This window comes from Thermobia domestica, chromosome 6 (assembly GCF_964235325.1).
Source record: "Thermobia domestica chromosome 6, izTheDome1.hap1.1, whole genome shotgun sequence".
NCBI lineage: Eukaryota > Metazoa > Arthropoda > Insecta > Zygentoma > Lepismatidae > Thermobia > Thermobia domestica.
The window spans coordinates 271,750,873-271,774,191 of NC_137459.1; the positions used below are offsets into that span (position 1 = coordinate 271,750,873).

Sequence of the window (23,319 nt, forward strand, 5' to 3'; positions counted from 1 at the left end):
CAAAATCTTAAATTGTATGTAGTAACTTACTTTAAATGAAAGATTTATATATAGAAGTACATATCAAGTTTAAAAAAAAAAAAAAAAATCAAGCGTAAAACTTCAAAAGGTAAGTGTCCCATGAAAATTAGTAAAAATCTCAGTGAACATGTATCTTATTATACAATATGTTGGTTTTTAGATATGAGGTGCGGAAGTTATGGGAAAATAAATTTCAAAGGCGTATATTTCAAAAACTAAGCAACGAAGAGTGTGGCTTAAAAGTAACTCTAGAAATCATACCTGCTCTTTTTGAGCACCATATTTTAAACCCTGCAATGCGGGCGCAAGGGATTTCCCAAACAGATGCAGAGATTTCCAGATAATTTGCTAAGTAAAGATGGTCAAAATAAGTATAGTTGGAGAAGTTTCCCACCTGGCACAGTAATTTCTTTGTACCAACTCGATATCTCAAACAGATCCAAAATGGTTGACACTCTTATTCTCGTTATGTGTGGTTGCAAAACCACCAGGTACTGATAGTGGTCAACAGTAAACTTGTGAATATGAAATGAAGTGGATATAGAGACAATGTAGGAAATAGAGAGACACCTGCGGTCTAGAGACAGCACAACACATGAAATAGGATGGAAACACTTAATGAAAAACAAAAACAATGTGGAAACAGAAGGACCTCACACATGAGATGGCAAACGGAGACATGACATATTAAATGTCGTCCTGGGAACATCAGTAATAAAATGCTCGTACCATCAGTGTAAATATGGTGGTATGCAATGCTATGTTGCATAATATCAAGGCACGCATAGGTGAAAGACACAAAGCAATAACAAAGGAAAAGACGATACAATACCCGAAATGATACTCGTACTTAATTTACCGACGTACTTTCACACCTTCACAAAGGACACTGGACATATGAACTGTTGACCTCAATGCATAAGTGATAGCATCAAAATACTTCCTGTCGCACATGAGGAAAAATGTCATGTGTTTTCCGAATTCTTGTTGATTCCTCAATAATGCGACCTGAAAGATCCATTTCATTCTCCACTGGTGTTCCGTAAATAATTTCCTTCCTGTAGTCCTATAATTAAAAGTCTATAGGTATCATATTCGGTGATCTAGGATCATACTACAGAACACTGTCCCCGATTCAATGATACACAAACATTGTAGTAAATGCATTTTATATTCGGTGTGGAAGATACGCTGGTGCCCCGCCATGCTGGAACCAAATTTGTCATCGGACTGCTAGGGAAACATTCTCGAGAAGTCCCGGAAGGACATCTGAAAGAAACACCTGAAGGTACCCTCGTTAATTCGTTAGGTAACATATAGGATCCTATCAGAAAATCATCTACAATACCGGCCACACATTGATTGCAAAACGTTTTGTTAAGTCCGACGAAAAATGGCATGCGGATTCTGCTCTGTCCACATGTACCAACGCGGGTTATAAAAGCCCTCTCAAGTAAAACAAGACAAATCCGTATCGTGCGAACTGCGAGTCTTCAATATACTGCACTAAGTACCCCTGTGCAAACCTTTTGTGTTTCTGATAGTGTGTAAGACACAAATCTTGTACTCTGTAAAGACGATATGGATGTCGATGTCCGTGGTGTAGGACGTTCCATACTTGCTGATGGTGAGCATTCAACTCATGGCCAATTGCTGGCGTGTTTGTGGAGGGATTATGTTCAAAGTGATCTAACATAGTTGCCCCAAATTCTGGTGTTCGAACAGTTTGTGGCAGCCCTGTGTCGCACCGGTGGAGCTGTAAGGAATCCGGTTCCCGCAAATGGCTATCAATTCTTGTAAATGTATTGTGATGGGGGTACTGTGTATATTCATAACGTTTTCGATACAGTCTTTGTACCTCTCCCGCATTTACCAAAGCAGCACCATATGCTAGATGCATATCACTTAATTGTGTTCAAGTGAACTCCGTCTACCATTCCTGTGTTTTTGAAGCCAAAGCCGTAATTCACACAATCACGTCAATATTACTACAGCAATCCGTAACAGGTGGCTAGCAAGGCGACGCTCCACTCACCGGTACTTTCACCATACAGTCAATTTTAGGTAGGCCTGTTTGTTAAGATGCTGGTCTTTCAAGACTGGCGCGAGTTCGAATCCCACCTAGGGCATTGATATTTTTTGAGAATATCGCTTCATCCATGTTATCTATCAACATATCATCGATCTTACGGAAAACGTCATTAACTATCATTTTGTAGACTTTGAGAAAAATAGTTTTCAATGCTTTAGTCTTATTTAAGCTTTCGTTTTGAAACTGTGATAACAATAACGTGATAACTGTTAAATGCTGAGATAACTCAACATAGAATTTTAAATAAGACCACAACATTACAAACAGTTTTTCTTAAAACCTGCGAAGTGATTGTTAATGAGATTTTCTTTAAGATCGACAATATGTACTACGTCCCAAGGTTTGACTACGTTCGAATCCAATCGCAAATTTATAAAGAGTTTCTGGTTCAATATACGTATTCTTTAAATCAAGCTTGTTTGCATACGGATTGGGTTCGCATTACTCCTTAAAAAAAGTTAATTTGCTATGAAAATTACTAATTTATTTTTATTCGTTTACAACTTTATATTCTTGATTGCTCAGCCCTTTCTGTCAAAATGGAGTCTTAGTCCTACGTGGTAATTGGGTAATGTAATAATATCATTAAGATGCGTCACATTTCTAGAAAAAGCTTTAAGATTAATTATCAATATTCATTAACGTTTCAGAATAGGAGGTGGTTATTCTTGTGAAAATGTATTTTGAGATCCGTTAACATGAGTGATTTGTGGCACCCGTAAAATTATTAAATCTTCACAGGACTTACGTTTATTAATTTTCGAGCTAATCAGTTAATTTCAATACCCAATTCGCACGACTGTAGCATAGCCGTTACTTCATGTTGTGAGGCTTGCCCACTTGACCAGCATCACAACTGAAAGTAACAAATACTACTGAACTCAGACATTAGGTTGGAGGTTGACTTAATTTTGCATTATGATTTAAAATCGAGAATCTATTTAATAATATAATGAATGTAATCTAGTTTTGTATTGAACCTCGTACAATAGTGGTATTGACATGGTGCAGGTATTCAAGTGCAATGAACCATGCCATACAAGGCATGTGGTGTGGAAGAAGAGCTCCACACTTTCGTGACCTATGCCATATTGTAGATGATGTAGTCAGCATCTGCGCTTCAGAGCCTGTTGATGCGGCAACCGAGATAAATTTATCTGGTCAAACTATTCTGGTATCGCACGTGGTTCTCAGCGTGACAGTCAGACGCCCTACCGGCTTTACCATTGCAGCACTACAAATTCTCTACCTCTAATTAAGGAAAGGAAATAAAATAACTATGCCAATTATTGCCTTCTGGAAGTTTCCACGTTCTTCCGCATTTCAAACACATGCCAGAGGATCGTTATTGAGTGGATAAACTTCATTTTGCTCAAAATGTGTCACCCGGTTCACAATCAACGTTGCGAGATAGGGATACCCACCGTTTTCCATCTTGTGATTATGTAACGTAGCATTACATGCCACCATCTTTACATTAGAGGTATGTGCATCTTATTGCTGATGTTCCCATGACGTCAGTTGCCAGGTCATTGTTCTGTATGTTAGCATACGTCATTATGTGTCCTGTTTCCTGGAAACATTCTCGCCTACAATGATCATCACATTCCGGTTTAGCTGTTTGTAACAACTTCCATTGAGTAGAGACTGACGGATTTCCCGGTGACCACTCTGCGGCTAACATGTCCTACGCGGTTGTTTCACTTTACCATCTCATGTGTTGGGACACTTGCTTCTGTTTCCACATCGGTTTTGTTTTTTATTATGTTTTTATATCCTATTCCATGTGTTGTGCTGACTCTAGACCGCATATGTCACTGCATTTCGTATTCACAAGTTCACTATTGGCCACCATCAGTACCTGGTGGTTATGCAACCACATACAACAGGTACAAAAGTATCAACCAAATTGTATCTGTTTGATATATCGAGCTGGTACAAAGAACTTACTGTTACTGAGTGAGAAACTTCTCCATCCATACCTATTTCAACCCACTTTTGCTTGAAGATTATCTGAGAATTTTTATGTCCATACGGGAAATCCCTTATGCACACATTAAACCATGTATGTTTAAATATAGCAGATATGACTTTGAAAGTAAGTCTTGAAAGTAAGTCTTTTAAGCCACACTCTATGTTACATAGATTTTGAAATAACGCCTATAGAATTCATTTTAACACATATTCGGGAGTTCGTATAACCCCAAAAAAACGCATTGTAGGATGCGTGTTTACTGAGACTTTCTGCTAATTTTCATAAGAGGACTCACCTCCCAAAGTTTTCCGGTTGAATTTTTTTGACACCCGATATATATTAACGTTAGCTTTATGAGGACAAAATTTATTAAGCACATACTCATGTAAATAGAATATCTTAATATCTTACTAGTACTGATTAACCAAAGAACAATAAACATATAAATCTGTTAACACTTACTCTAAGTTTTAGTCTTACTGAAAAATAAGGATTAAAAAAATGTTAGTTTTTTTTGTGTTTCATCCTAGTGGATTATTAGGTTGGTAAATGAAAAAAATATATTTTTAAATAAAGTGGTTCGGGTTTATTTAATAAGATAGGAGTAAAAGTAAGAAATTTTCAAGTATTCGTATTTAATGTTGTTTATAGAATGTTTCGTTTTCACTAGAATAAAAAAATGATATGAAGACTGCACAGATATCTATTGATTGTATACAGTGTTCGAAGTGGAAAAAAAGCAGAGGCGATATGTTTTATTATGATTTTGACTCAACATACCGGCTATTTAAATATTGTATTGATCACTGAAAAAACAGAGACGGTATGTTCTCATTACAGAAAAACCAGAGGTGGTATGGCATACCACCGCATACCGTCTCACTTCGACCACTGATTGTATAACTAAATGAACACTCAATATCTTCCACAAACTAAAAGAAAAAATGAAACGCATTTAAAGAAGAATTGACATTCTGAATTAGGATATGGCATTTTGACTATTGCTCTATCTATTGAGATATTGTCAATTAATAGCAATCAATAATTTTCATGTGTCATATAAATTGTTTAATAATGTTATCTAAGAGTTTTATTATTACACAAACGTACTTGTGGAGTTGAATACTATAAATTTGATATTGCATGGTAACAAATCATAGTATCAAGGAAAGAAATCCCATAAACGTTTATTTTTCTGTCACTTGTTCACCCCTACTTATATTTTAGATTACTCCTCTTTCAAAAATAAAAAAATCTAATATTTCCACATAATGATCATTTCTCTCTTCGTTTATTTATCTATTTATTTATTTTTTTACTTTTACTGTATTTATTTATTTATTTACTCTTGTAATCATGAAAATTCTGGACTTTTGGTTATTGCAAGATACTTTGATTAACAGGGTAAGTGTTAACAATGACTGAATAATAAGCAAGAAATAAATAACTTTTCCTTACTTTAGGACAATAATGTTTTATTGCTAATATACTAAAGATAGAAAAAATACCACTCACACAAACACAAAGAAATGCAATATGAAATGGAAATAGTATATACGAAATTGAATAGAGATACACATTAAGACATGCCAATACAATAATAAGCATATTCTTAGATGGATAAATACAAGCTAGACCTGCAGATTGCAAAATTTTAACCAATATGGTAATACAGTAAAACTTGTCCATGCCGGAATGGGTATGGCAGAAACTTGCAAATTGTGAACAAATTTCATAATCGTAGCCAAGAAAATATGTTATACAATGTTAACTTTTGTCATAATACGGAACCTATCTAACCCGGAAACGGAAAATTAAAGTTGAATAATTCACTAGAAACTATGTGTATAACACGAAATTATTTTTAGAATAATCCATGACAGAGAACTGTATTTTTAATAAGTTATACACCGTTTTCATTTTGTTCGCCTGTTTTGTGCTGTTTACGGGTAACCTAGTATACCTCTTTTGAGAGGATGCGATTAACGGTACCTACGTCTTAGCGAGCCAGTTTATTTCCGATTTTTAACAGTAAACATTATGGGTACTTCACATGTCTCATTGCCATTTAATAATAAGGTTATCGAAGTTAAAAAGGAAGACAAACTTCGTGTGCGGAATGACCAAATTTAAGTGCGGTAAAATTTAAATTTATAATGCGATAAAACAGAAAAATAAAATAATTGACGAATGACTGCAAGGTAATTATTTAATGAAGTGGAAAGCAAAGAAAATAAGCAACGAGAAAATTAAAGAAATGGTTTGGGATTTGTTCATTTATGCAAGATAAAAGAATATATACATATATGTACCAATGTTACAAAGTGAAGCTCTCGCTGTACCAAAATCTCTCTCAAGTGATCAACTCAAGGCATCAAGGAATGACTGGATAGTTTCAAGAAGGGATGCAATATCGTGTGGAATGAAGTGTGTGAGATTCCAAATGTAAACAATTATGTGATTGATAAATGTACTGTGGGATTATGCAATGTATAAGAATGAAATCAGCGAGAATGTACACTCATAAACAGTAGGTATGGTACTTAAAATTAGTAGCATTAGACTTACAGTAATCTCAGTATGTGATTTCGTGTAATGGAGAAACTGTCCAGTTAAAAAAAAAAAAAAAGTTTAGTCTGTTACGATTCCACTTTGAACAAGTTTTACTGTAAATATACCAATGTCATAACTACGAAATTATGTGATTCAGAACTTATAGTGAAACTTAATGCAAATCTGATTAGTTAAGAAAATTCTTAATTATGAGTTTCTTCACGTTGTGCGAACATTGGTAACTCGTAAAACAAGAATCTGCTTATTACTTCCTGCAAACAAAATATGAGATGTTGGTGTATGGTAATACACAGCAAATTTTTTCCTTTTCTTTCCTAAAACTAAAACTAATTTTACAGTTCTGAGAATTCTCACTTTCATTCCGATTTCATATAATCGTAGTGAATTTAGATACTTTGAAGAAATGAAATCTTTAAGTTTTACGTCCCACGATTATGCCAGCTAGGCTAATGGAGCCGGTGATAATGATAAATGAGCGGAATGGTGGAATGAAGAGAGTGGGAGGAAACGGGAGAACCCCGAGAAAAACCCACGCACACAGCGTTTGTCCACCACAAAGTTCACATGGCGCGAGCTGGAGTCGTACCAGGGATCCTATGCATCAGAAGTGAACGCTCTACCACTGAGCAACCGCGGCCCCTAAACACTTTGAACTGGGATAAAAATGTACATTTCTGTGCATACGTTTGCATGTATCACTCTTACCTATAGAAATAAGTGGATACATAATATCCATTTCCCATCTTTTATAGTAAAATCAAAGTTTTTAAATGAATGAAATACATTAAAGTTCAAATTATGAGTCATATTAAGTTTTTAAATGTAGATAGTTTCTATATTTTAACTTTTAATCCATATTAATTTTTGAAAGTATTCAGTTTCTATTAAAATGCGATATAGTTTACTGAATTTTTACTAGTTGGAAGTCTATCAAAGTAAGTTGATAATGTACGTTAAGTATTAGGAATATTTACTCTGGTTGGTTAGTGTTTTTCATTCTGTTCAGCGCCAAGGTTATGTGAGACGCGGACCTACACTTTAACATGAGATCTGAATATCGAACCTGGGTTCAAGTTCTTTATATTTGTAGAATGCCACTTGATACACCTCAGCAATGAATAACAAGGAAAGTACGTGAAACCCTGAATATTTAATATGTGATACTGTGAGTGTATTAACTAAAGAAAATATTGATTAATCTTGTCATAAATATCCTAACGTGTAGAGCTAATGAGTTAAATTAATAGTATTATACAATTTCCGGAAATCTTTATTAAGAAAATTAAAATAAAATAATAATAATAATAATAATAATAATAATAATAATAATAATAATAATAATAATAATAATAATAATAATAATAAACAATAAATTTATATTTCGCATTCTGAATATTGTAGCAGAAAAGGCAATGAATATGTTCTAACAAGAAGTTGTAAAGTTTAATGATAATTTTAAATATTTAAGTATATTTTCATTAATATTTTCCAAATTTTGAAGATTCATTCAACACTTATATCCTAGTTAAATGTGCAAGCTGACCATAGCGCCAGATAGCAAACTTTTCACTTATTAGCTGACAATGAAATATTTCACTTTGACATGTTTCTTTGGTTACAAAATACACATTTCTCTCTATGGCATATATCGATCCACGATCAGAATTTTAGCTGGTTAAAATTATCGGCTGTTACTACTTTTCTGTATTTTAGTTCTTTGATCACACATATTTAAAGTATGTGAACAAACTACTTATTTTAACTAGAAAAATTATGATAGCCAAAAACAAAAAGGCTTCCTACCTTTGAAATGAAATGAAATCTTTAAATTGAACGTCTTTCGATTATGCTATTTAGGTTAAGGGAAACGATTATTAAGACAAGTGAATGGTAATGGAAAAATTGGTGGAATGGGAATGTTGCAGGAAACAGATGTTTCCGAGGAAACCCACGGACATGATGTTGTCTACCACAAACTTACTTGGTCGGGAATCGAACCACGGATTCCATGCACTAGAGGTAAGCGCTCTACCACTAAGCCACCGTGCCCCACTGAAAGGTTTCCTATCGTACATTACAGAGGCAAATGATAAACTCGCATATTGCGGCACGCTATCACATAATCGTTAAATGGAACATATGCTACCTCTTTACTATTATAGCTGGGTACATGACGAACTTATTGGGGATCATTCGTCATATATTTTTTAATTAATTAATGTACATGAAATCTGTCACAGCAAGGGTAAATAAACAAAATTATATTTAACACCAAGTCCTGTAAGATTTTAAAAATTTTAAACGAACACAAGCATTCACACTACAGCAAGAACAAATTCATAACAATAACATAAACTACCAATAGCAGTACATATTATCCTGCTACACATACATATCAATACATGCCTACCAGCTAATGAAGCAGCTACAACAATAATTAGCTACATTCTCAGCAAGGCAAAGTAACTGATTTACAAATACGTTTTTATTATTATTCTGAGCATATAAGCTATAGAGTTTTAAACATTATGAAAACCATAATTGAAATATGCTGTAGAAAAGAAGATAGTTAATTATAAATTATTTATAAATTAACAAAATTAACATAATACAATTTAATATTGAAACTAAGTCAACAACTAACAAATGCACCGGGGATTGCAGTTTGTTGAAAGCAGTTTCTAAAGACTAAGCTTTTGGAAACAGTTTCACTATTGCAGTTCTAGAGATTATATAAAAAAATCACTTAAAAATTTACTTTTTTATTTTCAATATTTTTTGTTCAAATACTTTCTTGAACTACAATCCTCGGAAATTTCGTTACTAGGCCTCACTGATATATTTGCACTAGAAGCATTAATTTGTTATGTCTGCATAAAATTCCTAAAAGAGAAAATGCGAAAGGGAAGAAGCAATACTTCTACGAAAAAGAATATTATATATATATTTTTTATGTCGTCTACACTTTACACAAACGATTGACCACATCCAGAGGAAACACCAACTACAGCAACAGTTGTGAGAAAGCGATCGAAACAGACGAATTGGTATCACCTGTTTGAATGAGAGAAAATGAAGAATGATGATGATGGGGGTATTGGTTGCCTCTTATTTGACATGTTGATTTCAGAGAGACGTCGAGGACGTGCTGTAATTCTCCCGTCTTCATCTTCTTCTCCCTCTGTGTAATCCATGTCTTCTAATATGTAAAAAAAGAAAACAAGGATAAAATATGATATGATAAAAACATTTAAATTAACTTCATATAAACATACCTGTTTTTACTTGAAAATATAAAAAAGCTGCTAGCAGGAGGAAGAGGGCGTTTATTGGTCTTCAGACTTATTTCTGACATACGTCTAGGAAGAGCAGTCTCCTTTCTTGGTCGGTCTTCATCTTTCTCACTACCTTCTTCTGCATGTTTTTCCTCTTCTGAAAATCCCCAAACATATTGCTTCTCAAGCAATCATGTAGGAAATTAATGTGAAGTACTATACTACGAAATAAACGTTTCTTTTTGTTCTGTAGTGAATATCTTTCACCATGATAGAAATTTGATTTTGCAATTAAGAATTCTTTTTTTTTTTTTTTAACTTTCTAATAGCGTGTTTGTTTCAATTTGCAAATACCAAATTTGAAAAAACAGAAGTATTGACAACTTAGATCAACTATTGAAAAATAAATTAATAAAGATATTTGACATTTCACTAAGCACTTAACTACATAAAAATATTTATTACATTTTCACAACTTTTCCCTTGACTTGAAGCATAATGTACTCAAATCAGGATGGAGCAGGATGAAGAAAAAATAAACTTTAAAGTATCACTCTAGCAATCGCATAATTAGGAAAAATCCGATAATGGACCAATTAGTTGGAAACTTTGAAAATTTATTGTTAACATTATTCATGTAGTATCATTATTGAATGAACTTCTATTGTTCACAGTTTCATTGTCTAAAACCTCAGGATTGCTAAACAGTTCGAGTTGAAGGATATGTCATGATGAGAGCTCATGGATACTAATGTAGAGGCCACGCATAAAAGAACATTTATTATATCCTCCTTTAGCATAAAAGATATTCAAGAAGAAAATGAGAAAAAATGAAGCAAAATACTAACAACAGAGGCCATAATTATGAAGTTATCCCTTACGGAGATCTAATAGTCTTTTAGAGGAACGAGAAATCATACATCTCTGGAATCTGATTTTATTTCAGCAGAATATTGGCAATACAAACGGCGGAAATTCCTAAATTAAGAGATGCAAACTAACATTCTTAATATAACAAAAAGAGGAAATTCCTGAAAAACGTAAGGAGCCCGTAATGTTGTCTGTACTTACGAAAGGGAATGGACTATTAATTGTCGAGAAGTGTACATACTCTCAACTTGTTTAAAAAATCCTGATGGTTTTCGGCTTGTATTTACGTTCTTTATCAGCACAGCAAATATACAGGATAATAACTACAGTTTGAACTAGGATCTGAACCACTGTAGTGCTTTAGATGCTTTTCTTGCAAGAATATAGTCCGGGACTTCGTGCATAAAAGGCATGGGTAGAGCTAATAGGCCAGCAAGAAGAGCTCTGACATATTTGTAACAAGCTTAATCTCACATGAAATTGAAGTAAGCGGAGATCATAAATTTGACTTTAGCGAAATAGATCAACAGTTAGGTAGATATCCTATATGAATTAGATATTTAGAAAAAGAAGTAAATATCACGTTCAAACTAATCAATTTCTTCATATATTTTGAGAAAGTGTATGATTCATTAGGCAAAAGAGGCTATATCTAGGAAGAACTTGGAATTCCGATCAAGATCTTAAGTTGGTGAAAGAGTGTCTTATAAGGAGTAGTTAGAAAAGAATAATATATATATATATATATATATATATATATATATATATATATATATATATATATATATATATATATATATATTTTTTTTTTTTTTTTTTTTTGGAATGTGTAACGCCCTAAACCACAGACACTGCATCTCTATTACTTTATACTTTTGATTTTAGGGTCAATATTAGGGAATCTAAAGGACTATTAAGGTCAGAACTATTGCGCCAAAGGGGGGAGGGGGAGGAGTAATTTTAAATATTTCAAGCTTTCGATAGACAAAGAAGAAAATGAAAGTCTTTAGGAATTCTGAAACAACAACAACAACAAGTCTAAATTTGATGACTACGTTAATATGCTTTTTAAAAAAAGTTGTTATTTTAAAAAATGATTACTATCTCTTAGAAACCGTGCTTAAAATTTAGCATTTTTTTAAAGTTAAATATTTCTCAGTAAAGTTAGCGATGTTATCCTAATAATCCTAATTCTGAAAAACGTTATTCAACAATAAGAAATATTGAGGAAGAAAATTGACTTTATCAAATAACTCTTTATACTACTAAGTTGCCGAAGTTGTCAGGTCTTTTGAAAGATATTGTTTCAACAATCATATGAAATCAAAAAGAATGTGAAATCAAATATTGTTTCAAGGTATTAGTTATTGATAAATTCTTAATATTATCTCACAAACCTCGGTCAGTAAGATGAGGAATTCATTGTTTTATGTAATATTTATGATAAACAGAAACATAATTATTGCATTTTCATAAACAGATAGGATAGAAAATGAAGCTATCCTTTAATTTCAGATTTTGCATAAACATTATTTCGATGTTATAAACTTCCTAACAACTTACATTAACAGCACTGTTAATCCTGGGAGTCAGGGAACACTATGACATTCTATGGCATTTTAATATTGCGCCCATCTAGACACTTCCAAGATACTTCTATGTTCTTTAATTTTTCACTTTTCTTCCTACGTATTCCTTTTTTTTATCTCATTATATATTAAACAGATCTTAAACTGAGTGTGCATGTGATGATTATATGTTCACTATTTTTTTAAAGATGGTTGGCTGAATTGAAGTTTAGTGTCTCAGCATCGAGGCTATATGAGACGTGGACTTATAGCCTCTCTGGGATGTAAACCACATGAGCTCCTACCGGTAATTGAATCCGGATCTCTCGCGCCAAAGGCGCATAACTGATTACATAACACCGACGGAGCTCTATTTTCTGGTACCAGTTCACTGTATACATATATATTGAAACAGCTGTTTCTGTAATAATGAATTGAATTTCAAGGTCAACGTTCTTATAAAATTGATCGAAATACTAAGATTAAATATTCAGTTAACCGCAAAATACACTTTTCTGTCTCATGGAACATCAGTATTTCCTCTTCCTTTTTTTTTCTTTCTTTTTATAGTAATGTGAACCATTGAAATCAGAATGAGAATCCTAATTGGATTGATTTGACAAAGGAAACGGATCCAATGATGGATATTCATTTCTGTGCATTATTAAGTTATAAGATTAGTTCGTTAAATTTAGTATTCCCTAATAGTACACATAACTATTTACCGTGTGAATTGTTGAAAGAAATTCCGTAATCCTCCATGTAAAAATATAGTCATTTTACTTAACCCATATCTTCCCATTGCCTCAAAATGGGGTGGTCAGCTTTTTCTTTTTTTCTTTTACCTACTATGTTATTTAAAAGTAATTATTTTATGAATAGATGGCCTTGGTATCTAGGAACACTAAACCTGAAATTTCAGCTTATAATTTGTTTATTAAGTGCTTATGGAAAGAAGTGAATTTGGCGGAAATTCAACAAAATGTGTAGTCGGAAAAGGTGAGTTGTTTTTTCTACCTTCTAGTATTTTATCATTGATCAATTTCATTTACTTATTATATTAGGTCCTTTCATATGCAAAAACAATGTATAACATATACGAATCTTATAGCTTTATATTGTTAATTGACATAAAACTCAGGCGCCAATAATGGGGCAATGGGAACTGTAGGCATGGTGGAAGTATAATCTCCAGAAGTTGTCGGTTTGCATAACTTTACCTGATATTTGCAATCTGGATGTAAATTGAAAAGGATATTTACAATCTTTGCTTCTTGTATCTCCATTACCTGCGTTCAGGATAACTTCAGACGCGCACACACAAATGAAATAATGGACAATATTCCGTATCAGCCAATTCAAACGTTGCGTATCGCAATGCAACGCAAAAACAGCGAAAAGGAATTATAATATCTATGTCAATTATCGGAAACTAAAACGAAAACTACTATTGAATGACCCCCAATTTGTTTAATAGTGTCTTATTTTGTTACATACCTTTATTATTTCAACTTCTAATTAATTTGCTTCGACTTCTTGTAAACAATACTCATTCTGAGGGTGTCATTCACTATTTCGATACGTTGATATTATATTGCAAAGTACTTTTTACATATTCTGTGACAGGGAGGGTCTAGGAGAGCAGGCCCCCTTAAAGTTTTACTAGTCCCCTAAAATTTTCACGGTAGGCTTGCAAATGAACTATAAAATGGTTGAATCGGGCTCCCCTAACTTCAGCCGGCCTCCCCTATATTTTTGAGCTGGCTACCAGCTTGTTCTGTGAGTCTCACTCGCTAGAATTTACATCAACTCAACACAACTCATGTGCTTTAGATTCCGGTAATCGACTACCAGCTATAATTACTCCTTGTATTGTTTGCGTTGCATTTCAATCAGCAACTTTCTGCGTTGACTGATACGGAAAGTTGTCCATTAACCCATAATTTTATTTGAGTGTGTGTGTGTGTGTGTGTGTCCAAAGTTACGTAGGTAATGCAGATACAAGAATCAAATATTGTAAATATCGTTACCTATATACATCAACATTATAAGTATCAGGTAAAGCTACGCAAACCAACAACTTCTGCAAATTATACTGCCACCATGACTAAGTTCTTACTGTCCCATTATTGAGGTGCCTGAGTTTTATGTCAGTTAACGATATACAGCTATAACTTTCGTACAAGATATATATTGATTTTGAATAAGAAAGGACCTAACATAATGAGAAAATAAAATTGATCAAAGTACTAAAAGGTACAAAAGCGGCTCACCTATAAGTATGCTTTTTTCTCAGGGTGGCCCAAGAGTAGGTATACACCCCCTGCATTAATCAAGTATAACATTTTAGTTTTGGGGTTTATTTGGTTCGGCTGTCCCTGGTTTAAGGTATAAGTGAAATGACATTAAGGCCAAATAATAAAGAAGCTAGGTCTTCCTGTTTGATAACAATAAGAAATGATATGAAATTCAGTGAGTAGATCAGTACGGGACTGTATACCTAATTTTGGGCCACCCTTTATATTCTTAATGTTTTTTTACTCCAGTTTATAAAATATAAGACATAACGTGCTAAATAAAACAAAGTTCAAATTCACTCTATTTCTTTGCTTGTAAGTACATACTAAAAGTGCCGCTAGCCTTTACTGGTACTTTTCGTATCACCTACCCTCCAGTGCCCATTGCTCCATTTTTGGGGCGGTCTACTGCGCACAGGTAAACGATCAGAAAAATAAATTGTCAGTTTTTTGATGCTACTGGGACTCTAAATAGACCAAGTAAAGCGAAAAACTACAAAAAATCAAGAAAAAATAACTTGGGAAGATATGGGTTAATTGTATATGTACAACTGATAATCTGACAAAGCTAATTGGTAAAAAATGTCCTTCTTTAACAAGAAAGAAACAAATAACCAATACGGCCTACTGAAATAGTTCTTTTAACATTGAATCTATATGCTCGGTGTAAACGATGCTGCGTGAGAAACTAACTAATAAATATTATTCCCATATTTGTGTAATTTGTTCCATGGAGAAAGTATCTAATTTCATTATTTTTAAAACATTAGTAAAGATTCAAAGAGAAGTGAGTTTAGTCAAACGCATAAAGTCTGATTTGTGCATTTACGTTAAAATTATCGTATTTTGCTGTAGAATTATTTTCATCATTAATGAATGTAGTTGTCCTTCCTGCTAATCTAGTAGCTAGCGCGTGTGCCTTTGGTGCACGGGAAAACAAATTCGATTCCCGCATAAAGATTTATAGAATTTGAATTCATTGTTGTGGTTTATATTCCACCATAAACTGCAGGTTCAAGTTTCATATAGTCTCGGTACTAAAAGGGACGCTAATGACAGATTTTTTTTTTTTTCAGTTTTAAGCCCTATGATTAAGCTTTATAGACTAAAGAATACGGATGATTAATGAAAGTGAATGGAACAAGAAAGAATTGGTGTAATGAGAATATGTGTGAGAGAGAGGGAGAACCTCGAGAAAATCCACGGTTACGATGTTGTTCACCACCACCTCAGAGAATGTGAGACATAACAATATATCGTAACACATCTTAATATATTACTAAAAGTAACTATATAATATAAATCATATAATTGATTTAAGTAAGTATATCAGTATTTAACATCAAAGAAGCAATGAGCAGATCATAGTGCAAATTTCTAATTCCCTTATCTTGGTGCTGGAAATCATTATATATGACTGAAAGTGAAAAATATGGTTATAACATTACAACAAAAAATTAGAATATTTATCTCTATTGAACTGGTGTGAGAGAACACTTGCTATATAACTTTGATGAAAGCACCAGAAAGACTTCAATAACTTTCATTTGTTTGTTCGTTTCAAAACTCAATAATATTCTTAGTCAATCACACAAAAATAACATATTACAACTAGGAAAGTGCAGGATTTTTTTTCTTTATAATTGTTAGTTAATGGTTGTTTTCAGTATGGTTGCAAAAGATCTTCAGTGGAGGATCAAAATAAAAGTTATTGGAACTTACTAGTGCTCCTTTTGAAAAGTATAAAATATTTATATTGAATTTTTTCCCTGTCTAACATCGTAACATGATTTTGGTGAAGAATATATTGACACTGGGAATATATGAAATGAATATCTCAGTATGAAATTAGATTCATTGCAAGAATATACCTTAACAGCAAATCATGCAACTGATACTCTATGTAAACGCTATACTATCCGTTTTGATTGTAGTATCTTAAATTTTCAGACTCCTGTACCTGAGCCTAGGCTTGTAGCATAAGATAAAGGTTAAGAAAGGGACTTTTCATAGTTACGAAATTTGGATGAAAAACTACAATTAAATTCAGATAATGAAGATTTAAATAAAATATGGGACAATTTAATAAATCATATAATAAGTTTGTCGACGAGAAGGAAAATTAACGAAACACGGTTTGCTGATTGTATAAGAGGTATCAGTCAGGATGTGCATTATATGGTCATTGCAAACAGTTAAAGAAATGATACTGCAAATAATCTACAACAATTTTCTCGTATTGTTATTTTAATTGCGTGTCTTTTGCTATTTTAACTGTGCTTATACTTTTTATATTTTTACCGCATCTTCTGTTAGAAAAGGAAAAGCGTATCAACCTAAAATATTAGGCTAAATTTTGTATAACCACATGGAGTGATGAGTAGTGATTTATTCTTGTGTGAAAGAAATTTATCCAACAGCAAAACAAAACTTTTTACTCTTCTTTGTATGCAAGTGTAACATTTGATCTAATTATGCTCTATACTTGCTTATAAGAATTATTATATTATATAACCATTTCAAGATTTTGATTTTGCTATAACGTAATTTCTTCCACTTAAATTTGTTACACATATAAATCTTTGAGTTTTACGTTTCCTGGTTATGCCGGCTAGGCCAAAGGAGACGGTAATGATGTCAAATGAATGAAATGGTGGAATGAAGAAAGTGGGAGAAAACGGGAGAACCTAGAGAAAACTCACGCACACGGTGTGTGTCCACCACAAAGTTCACTTGGCGCGAGCTGGGATCGAACCAGGGACCCCATGCACCAGATGTGAACACTTTACCACTGAGTCCATCTAGTAATATATCAAGTACAGGAGTACATTTAAAATACTAAAAACAAAATTGGATTCAATACGTTCATATTGGAACACTAATTATACTTATCCCCTCCGTAATTTAAATAATTCTGTAACACGGTATTCAAAATAATATTTTAACTATATAAAAACAGATATTTATTGAAGTTCTAAATTTGAAAACAACGATAATTACAAAATTTAACTGCTGTAACTAAATTATTCCAGAAGAAGCTTGCAATTATCAGAAGCAGAAAAACGAAATATTTTTGATAAACCTATACGAAAAGTTAGTTTAACATTTTGTAATGATGACATCGGTTAACGCCTATGCTTTCTCTTGCGGTACGCAGTAATGGAACATTTTTCAGAAGTTTTATAAAAACACATCGTTTCGAAAATACAAAAATAGAAAAATGGCTCGAGAAATTTCAATTGTTAAAAGAGTCAAAAAGAGTCCAAAAGAAGCTGTTGCAAAGGAAGAAGATGGAAGGAGATGATGGTAATTTGCTTCATTGTGCTAAGAATTTAGATTTAAACTATTGGCCAGAAAACTCTGGGCTGATGTTGAATGAAGCTGAAATCTGAATGATAGCACACAAATTTCACTTAAATGAAAGAAAAGTCATTTTTGTTTTCTGTATCTTCAATAACATGTACTTCCGGAAATATAACTTTCTCTACAGCACACTTTCAATACAATTACAATTAAGTTCCTTTCAGCGACTGTAAAAAGGAGTTCTATTGGATGAGTCTTTTACTAACTTCTTCTAAGTTACTTTTGCTTCTACGAAAAATTTTTACAAATATCATTAGGATAGTAGGACCGCTTCTCAGACAATTTAACCTTTGCAAGTATGTGGACTGATGTTGTTATTGTGCAGGTAATACTATATGCATCAAGCAATCAAAAAATAACAGGAAATGTCGGAGGATAGGTTGAAGCTACTGTAATAACAAACTCATGGCTAATACTAGTAACTCTTCTTTCAGAAAGAAAAAAGCACTGGCTAACACTAACATTGTTTTACAAAAACAAGCCCTTTTTACGACTATTTGGCTGTTATATGATATAGAAAGTAGTTTTGGAGGAGAATAGTTCTTACGCAAGTTCAGCACTTCTCATACCTTGATTGTCTCGTGTGTCATCATAACCATATTCTTCTCCTCCTTCTTCACCTTCTAACGGTATATTAGTTTGGCTCCCTGTTTCTTCGTCCCTCACCGATCTATAGTTTAAAAATGGAAAGAAATTAAAATGTAAAAAGAAATGTTTAAGAAAAAGAACACAATACATAATAATTTTAATAAAATTAAAATGTTCGTACCAGCACAGCTTTAGTACAAATTCAAGAATATTATTAGCGTTTAACAAAAAAAAAAAAAAAAAAAAAAAAAAAAAGTACAAACATGAAACGTACCGATCGATTGATCTCATCAATCTGAATGAAATGATACAGGTGCCTGTAAAACCTAATGTGTAGTTTTCGAGAAAATGAAAAGAAACGAATATGTTTGTAGATGCTACCTAAAAGTTGATGCTGCATGAGAACCAAGATAGCAAATAAGGTAAAGCTGAAACTGAAGTACCAAGTTATTACATATGATAGACTAGATATCATAAATTCACTGTAGCTTTATGATTGGACATAATTTTGCAGACATATTAAAAAGCTCGAAACTTGTGTGTGTGTGTGTGTGTGTGTTGCAGGTACTCTTCCGATTTCTGTCACGAGAGTGTAGCAATGAGCATTTATTCAAGATGAGGACAGGCGCAAAGAAATCTTATGTTGTGCTCGACTTTCATTCACATGAGCCTGCCCTAACAGTGCAACGACACTCTTGAACGAAGTTCAACAAAGATCCACCAACTGGAAAGTCCATTTGGCGATGATATGCACAGTTTACAGCTTTAGGATGCTTCTGTAAGGGAAAATCAAGTAGTCGGCCCACCGCTCCCGATGGATTGAAAAATCGATGGATCAGTCGTGGTGGGGATGATGATCAGCAATTCTTGTCATGGCTCCCACGCTCTTCAGACCTAACCTCATGTATTTTTTTTTTCTGTGAGGTTACGTGAAAGATACAATGTTTGCACCTCCTCCACCAACAAATCTAACAGAACTGAGAGCTTGGATCAGCAAGGGCTTTTCAACGAATTGGTAGGGACATCTTGCATCGAGTGAGGGAAGAACTTGATTATCGACTTGATATTTGCAGAATTGCTGGGGGGCACATATGGATCACTTGTAATATGCCACTAAAAATCTTTTTTGAGTTTTTCAATACTTCTACAAAATTTTGTGACAATATGTCCAATAATAAAGCTACAATGAATTTATGAAATCGGGTCAAACATTTGTAATAACCCTTTATATTCTAAATAAGCTTTTTTATAATGACACTAAAAAGATTACAGTGCATAGCATGGCTAAAGAGGTATAACCCAAAATTTTAAGTAGCTCTTAAGCTTTAATTTCTATTTAATTAAAATAATGTTCAAAGTTGATATATACAGGGTGTCACAAAAATTTGTCACAATATTTTGGGAACAGATTCCACACATCAAAATAAGAAAAAAGTTCATATGGACCTGTGATCGGAAGTGCATAGTTCCGTAGTTATAGGGTGCCGAAAATGTGAAAAAATGAACTTTAAGGATCCATAGTCCAACTACTATAGGACCGATCGTAGTCAGGTCAAGACACCACTGAGGAACTAGTATGTGAAGTATGCAAATATCCATCTTTCAGAACATCCGGCACATGCACAATCATTTTTAGAGAGGCTGTTTGGGAGTGCTTGATCACTCTCCTCCTACCTCTCTAAAAATTGGTGTGTAAGTACTGAAGCATTCTTAAACATAGACATTTGGATAGTTCACATATCAGTTTCTCAGTGATGTCTTGACCCGACTACGATAGGTCCCATAGTAGTGAAGCTATGACCTTTTAATGTTCACTTATTACGTTTTCGGCACCCTATAACTCTGAAACTATCCACTTTTGAGCACGGGTCCATATGAACTTTTTTTTTTTCTTATTTTGATGTAAGGAACCTGTTTCCAAAATATTGTGATACATTTTTGTAACACCCTGTCTACCAGTCGGTAGATAACATCAAGTTTGACAAAACGACATGCTTGAAGTTAAATTTCTATGTTTAGTTTTCGAGAATATGGAGAAAACTAATATTTATGGAGCTAAAATGTATGTGTCGTTCGTTGCCAATATTAACTGGGAATGTTTATTCTGCTTGGTGATTGTGGTGCTATGAATCCACCCTCTGACGTTCTTAAAGCACATGCTCTGTTGGGCTATGTTGCTCTAGGACGCCAGTAAGAGCATTAGATTTTTTTTTTTTTTTTTTTAAATAAAATATTAACTTTGCATTTTGAAAAATCATTATTTTCAAACATATTTTACAAGGTCGTAAGGAATAATTATGATTTTATTTTATAAGTTTATATCAATTGTATTGTTTATAGTGATGAAAACGAATAAAATTTTACTAATTATTTTATTTTATTTTTTTCATGATTTTTACTTCTGAACGGTTTTCAGCTTGAATGTGATTCAATACACATTTTCTTCATTACGCATACGATAATTTCCTAAACCGGTACATAGATAAACTAATTTAATCTTAAGATAGAAATATAGCATTTTATTTTTATCCTGATGATTGTAACTACTTTATTATTTGGAAGAATGATTTATGCGTTTTACACATGCACTAAAAAAGGAATCCGCATGTCATCATGCAACGGCGCCGAGTTTCCAAAATTTATGTGGGTGCATATCAATGGCGGGACCAGGAGTGTCATTTCAAACTTTGCTTGAGGGGGCAAGGCCACTACCAACATAAGATTTTCACGTTTTGTACTAGTATATTAGTAGACAATCGATTAAAGTATATGTATTCCTCAACCTCTTGGAGGGGGCAATTGCCCCCTCCTGCCACCTAAATGACGCCCCTGAGCGGGACGTGTTAGCCTATATGTTTTCTGGGAAGTGTCGATATTTGATTATTATTTATTTTTAGTTAAAATATTTTATGAACACTGAGCTACTGTGATAAAGTAAAATATGCCGATACTACCTACGTACAAGGATAACTTGGGGCTGCTCTAGCTCAGCCGGTAATACGACTGACTTAAACGCAAGAGAAACGAGTTCAAACCCAGGTCCAAACTAAAAATTTTGTGGGGCGCCGCACCCACAAGATTATTTGTGTGGGTGCTGCAGCCCCGGAGCACCCACGTAGTCAGCGCGCATGTCATCGTGGTAGTCAATTATTTTGTTGTATATTCCAGTAGTCTTCGATTTTTTGTTGATTACAGTATAGTTTTCTTTGCTAAGTGTATCCGCAGCTCACTAACGTGTGTGTTGAAATACTTTTTTTGTTCAAATTTCCGCCACACACCAATTCAGAATCACTGGTCTATCCCTCCTACATCATCATTCGTTCACATGAATAAGTTTGGTATTTTCTGAAATAAAAGATGAACATATATCACATTCTGTACCTTTCCTTCCTACGCTCATTCGGGGTTAATTTCAAACACCATAAAATAAGGAAGAAAAAATCACACAACTATAAAGAATGTACATTATAAGCTCTTTTGCTAAATGCTTTATCAGACAAGGAGGGAAAGAAATAATAAAAAAAAAAAAAAAACCGAAAAGAGAAAAATTAAAGAACAGAGAAATAACTGAAGCGTTTCACTTGACTTCTGCTTCCAATATTTCAGTCAACTTTACAACTACTTCTCTGTTTTTCATTTTTTCTTTTCTTTTTCTTCTCATTTCTTCCTCTTATTGTCTAATGAGACATTTAGCGAAAAAGCTTATAGCGTACTTATTTAGTGTTGTGTGAGTAACGTTTTTCTCAATTTTCTGGTAAATAGTTCGTTTTGCATTCCTGTTTTGAACAATTTCTTTCTTCCAATCATATAATATATGGTTATAATATAGAAATCCTCGTTTATCCATTACTGTCATGTAAGCGCCTTTTTATTTTCATTTCGATATACTAAATTTGATGTTTAGGAAAGCCATCCCACGTGACCGCCATATTGAATTGGATTCGTAGAAATGAGTGGCATTCGTAATTTGTAAATTGATCTCCCTACATATACGAATTTATTGTCATTATATTCAATGTTTTAAACGAAATGGGATAACATTTTGTCCTCCTTCGTTATTGGACATTCAAATATTTGGTTACGCATATAGTACGCTAAATGCAATGATTAATCTTTATACCAAAATGGTTCTGATTCTCAAATTAGTTCTCTCTGGATGATTGACTCATATTAGGACACTACTGAGCATAACTAGTCTAAATGTAGATGTCACTAGTAGAGTATCTTTAAAAACTATACATATAAATAAACTTAGCAAACAGCATAAAAAAACATATACTGTTACCGTAAATAAAGTATTCTGCCCTCCAAAATGATATCTCTTGTGAAACTTTCTGTTTTATTTCTTTACATAAATGAAACTACTTCCTTTCTTTTTAATTTCTCTGGGCTTTTAGATGCCACGTTCAGATTTTATGATTTTTATTTGCTAGGAGAAGGCCTGTATGGAGGACTATGAAAGAAAAAAATATAATTTTGTCTTTTTAAAGGTTTCCTCATAATTAAGGTTGCTTTTGTGGAGGCAAAGTCACTAACCGAAGATAAGTACAAAAGTTTCACATGAGCTTTTACAAGATTTTTGTTCTCACTCTGATTTTACTAGACTCCAATTGCATTGAAACCTAAAAGCTTGAGAAGCTGTTCATATTTATTAAACCTTAATTATCGTAATGTAGCCACTATTATTCTCTAAGTT

The 23,319-nt window shown here is 33.3% G+C and overlaps 1 protein-coding gene across 23 annotated transcripts in view; it reads right to left on the reverse strand.

The window, feature by feature from the left end:
* Positions 1 to 23,319, reverse strand: part of Ca-alpha1D (Ca[2+]-channel protein alpha[[1]] subunit D) — an 836,510-nt gene that overhangs the window by 168,965 nt on the left and 644,226 nt on the right. For 17 of the 23 annotated variants that reach the window (XR_014131916.1, XM_081762817.1, XM_081762798.1 and 14 more), the window contains 2 exons: positions 18,605 to 18,705; positions 9,938 to 10,094 (listed from right to left, as the gene is read on the reverse strand). Coding sequence is in view for 22 of the 23 variants with exons in the window: in XM_081762817.1 (XP_081618943.1) it covers positions 9,938 to 10,094; positions 18,605 to 18,705 (258 nt within the window). In the remaining variant the exon portion in view is untranslated. Of the gene's footprint in view, positions 1 to 9,716; positions 9,862 to 9,937; positions 10,095 to 18,604; positions 18,706 to 23,319 lie in introns of all 23 variants that reach the window. The other 6 variants (XM_081762801.1, XM_081762800.1, XM_081762811.1 and 3 more) reach the window with 1 other exon arrangement.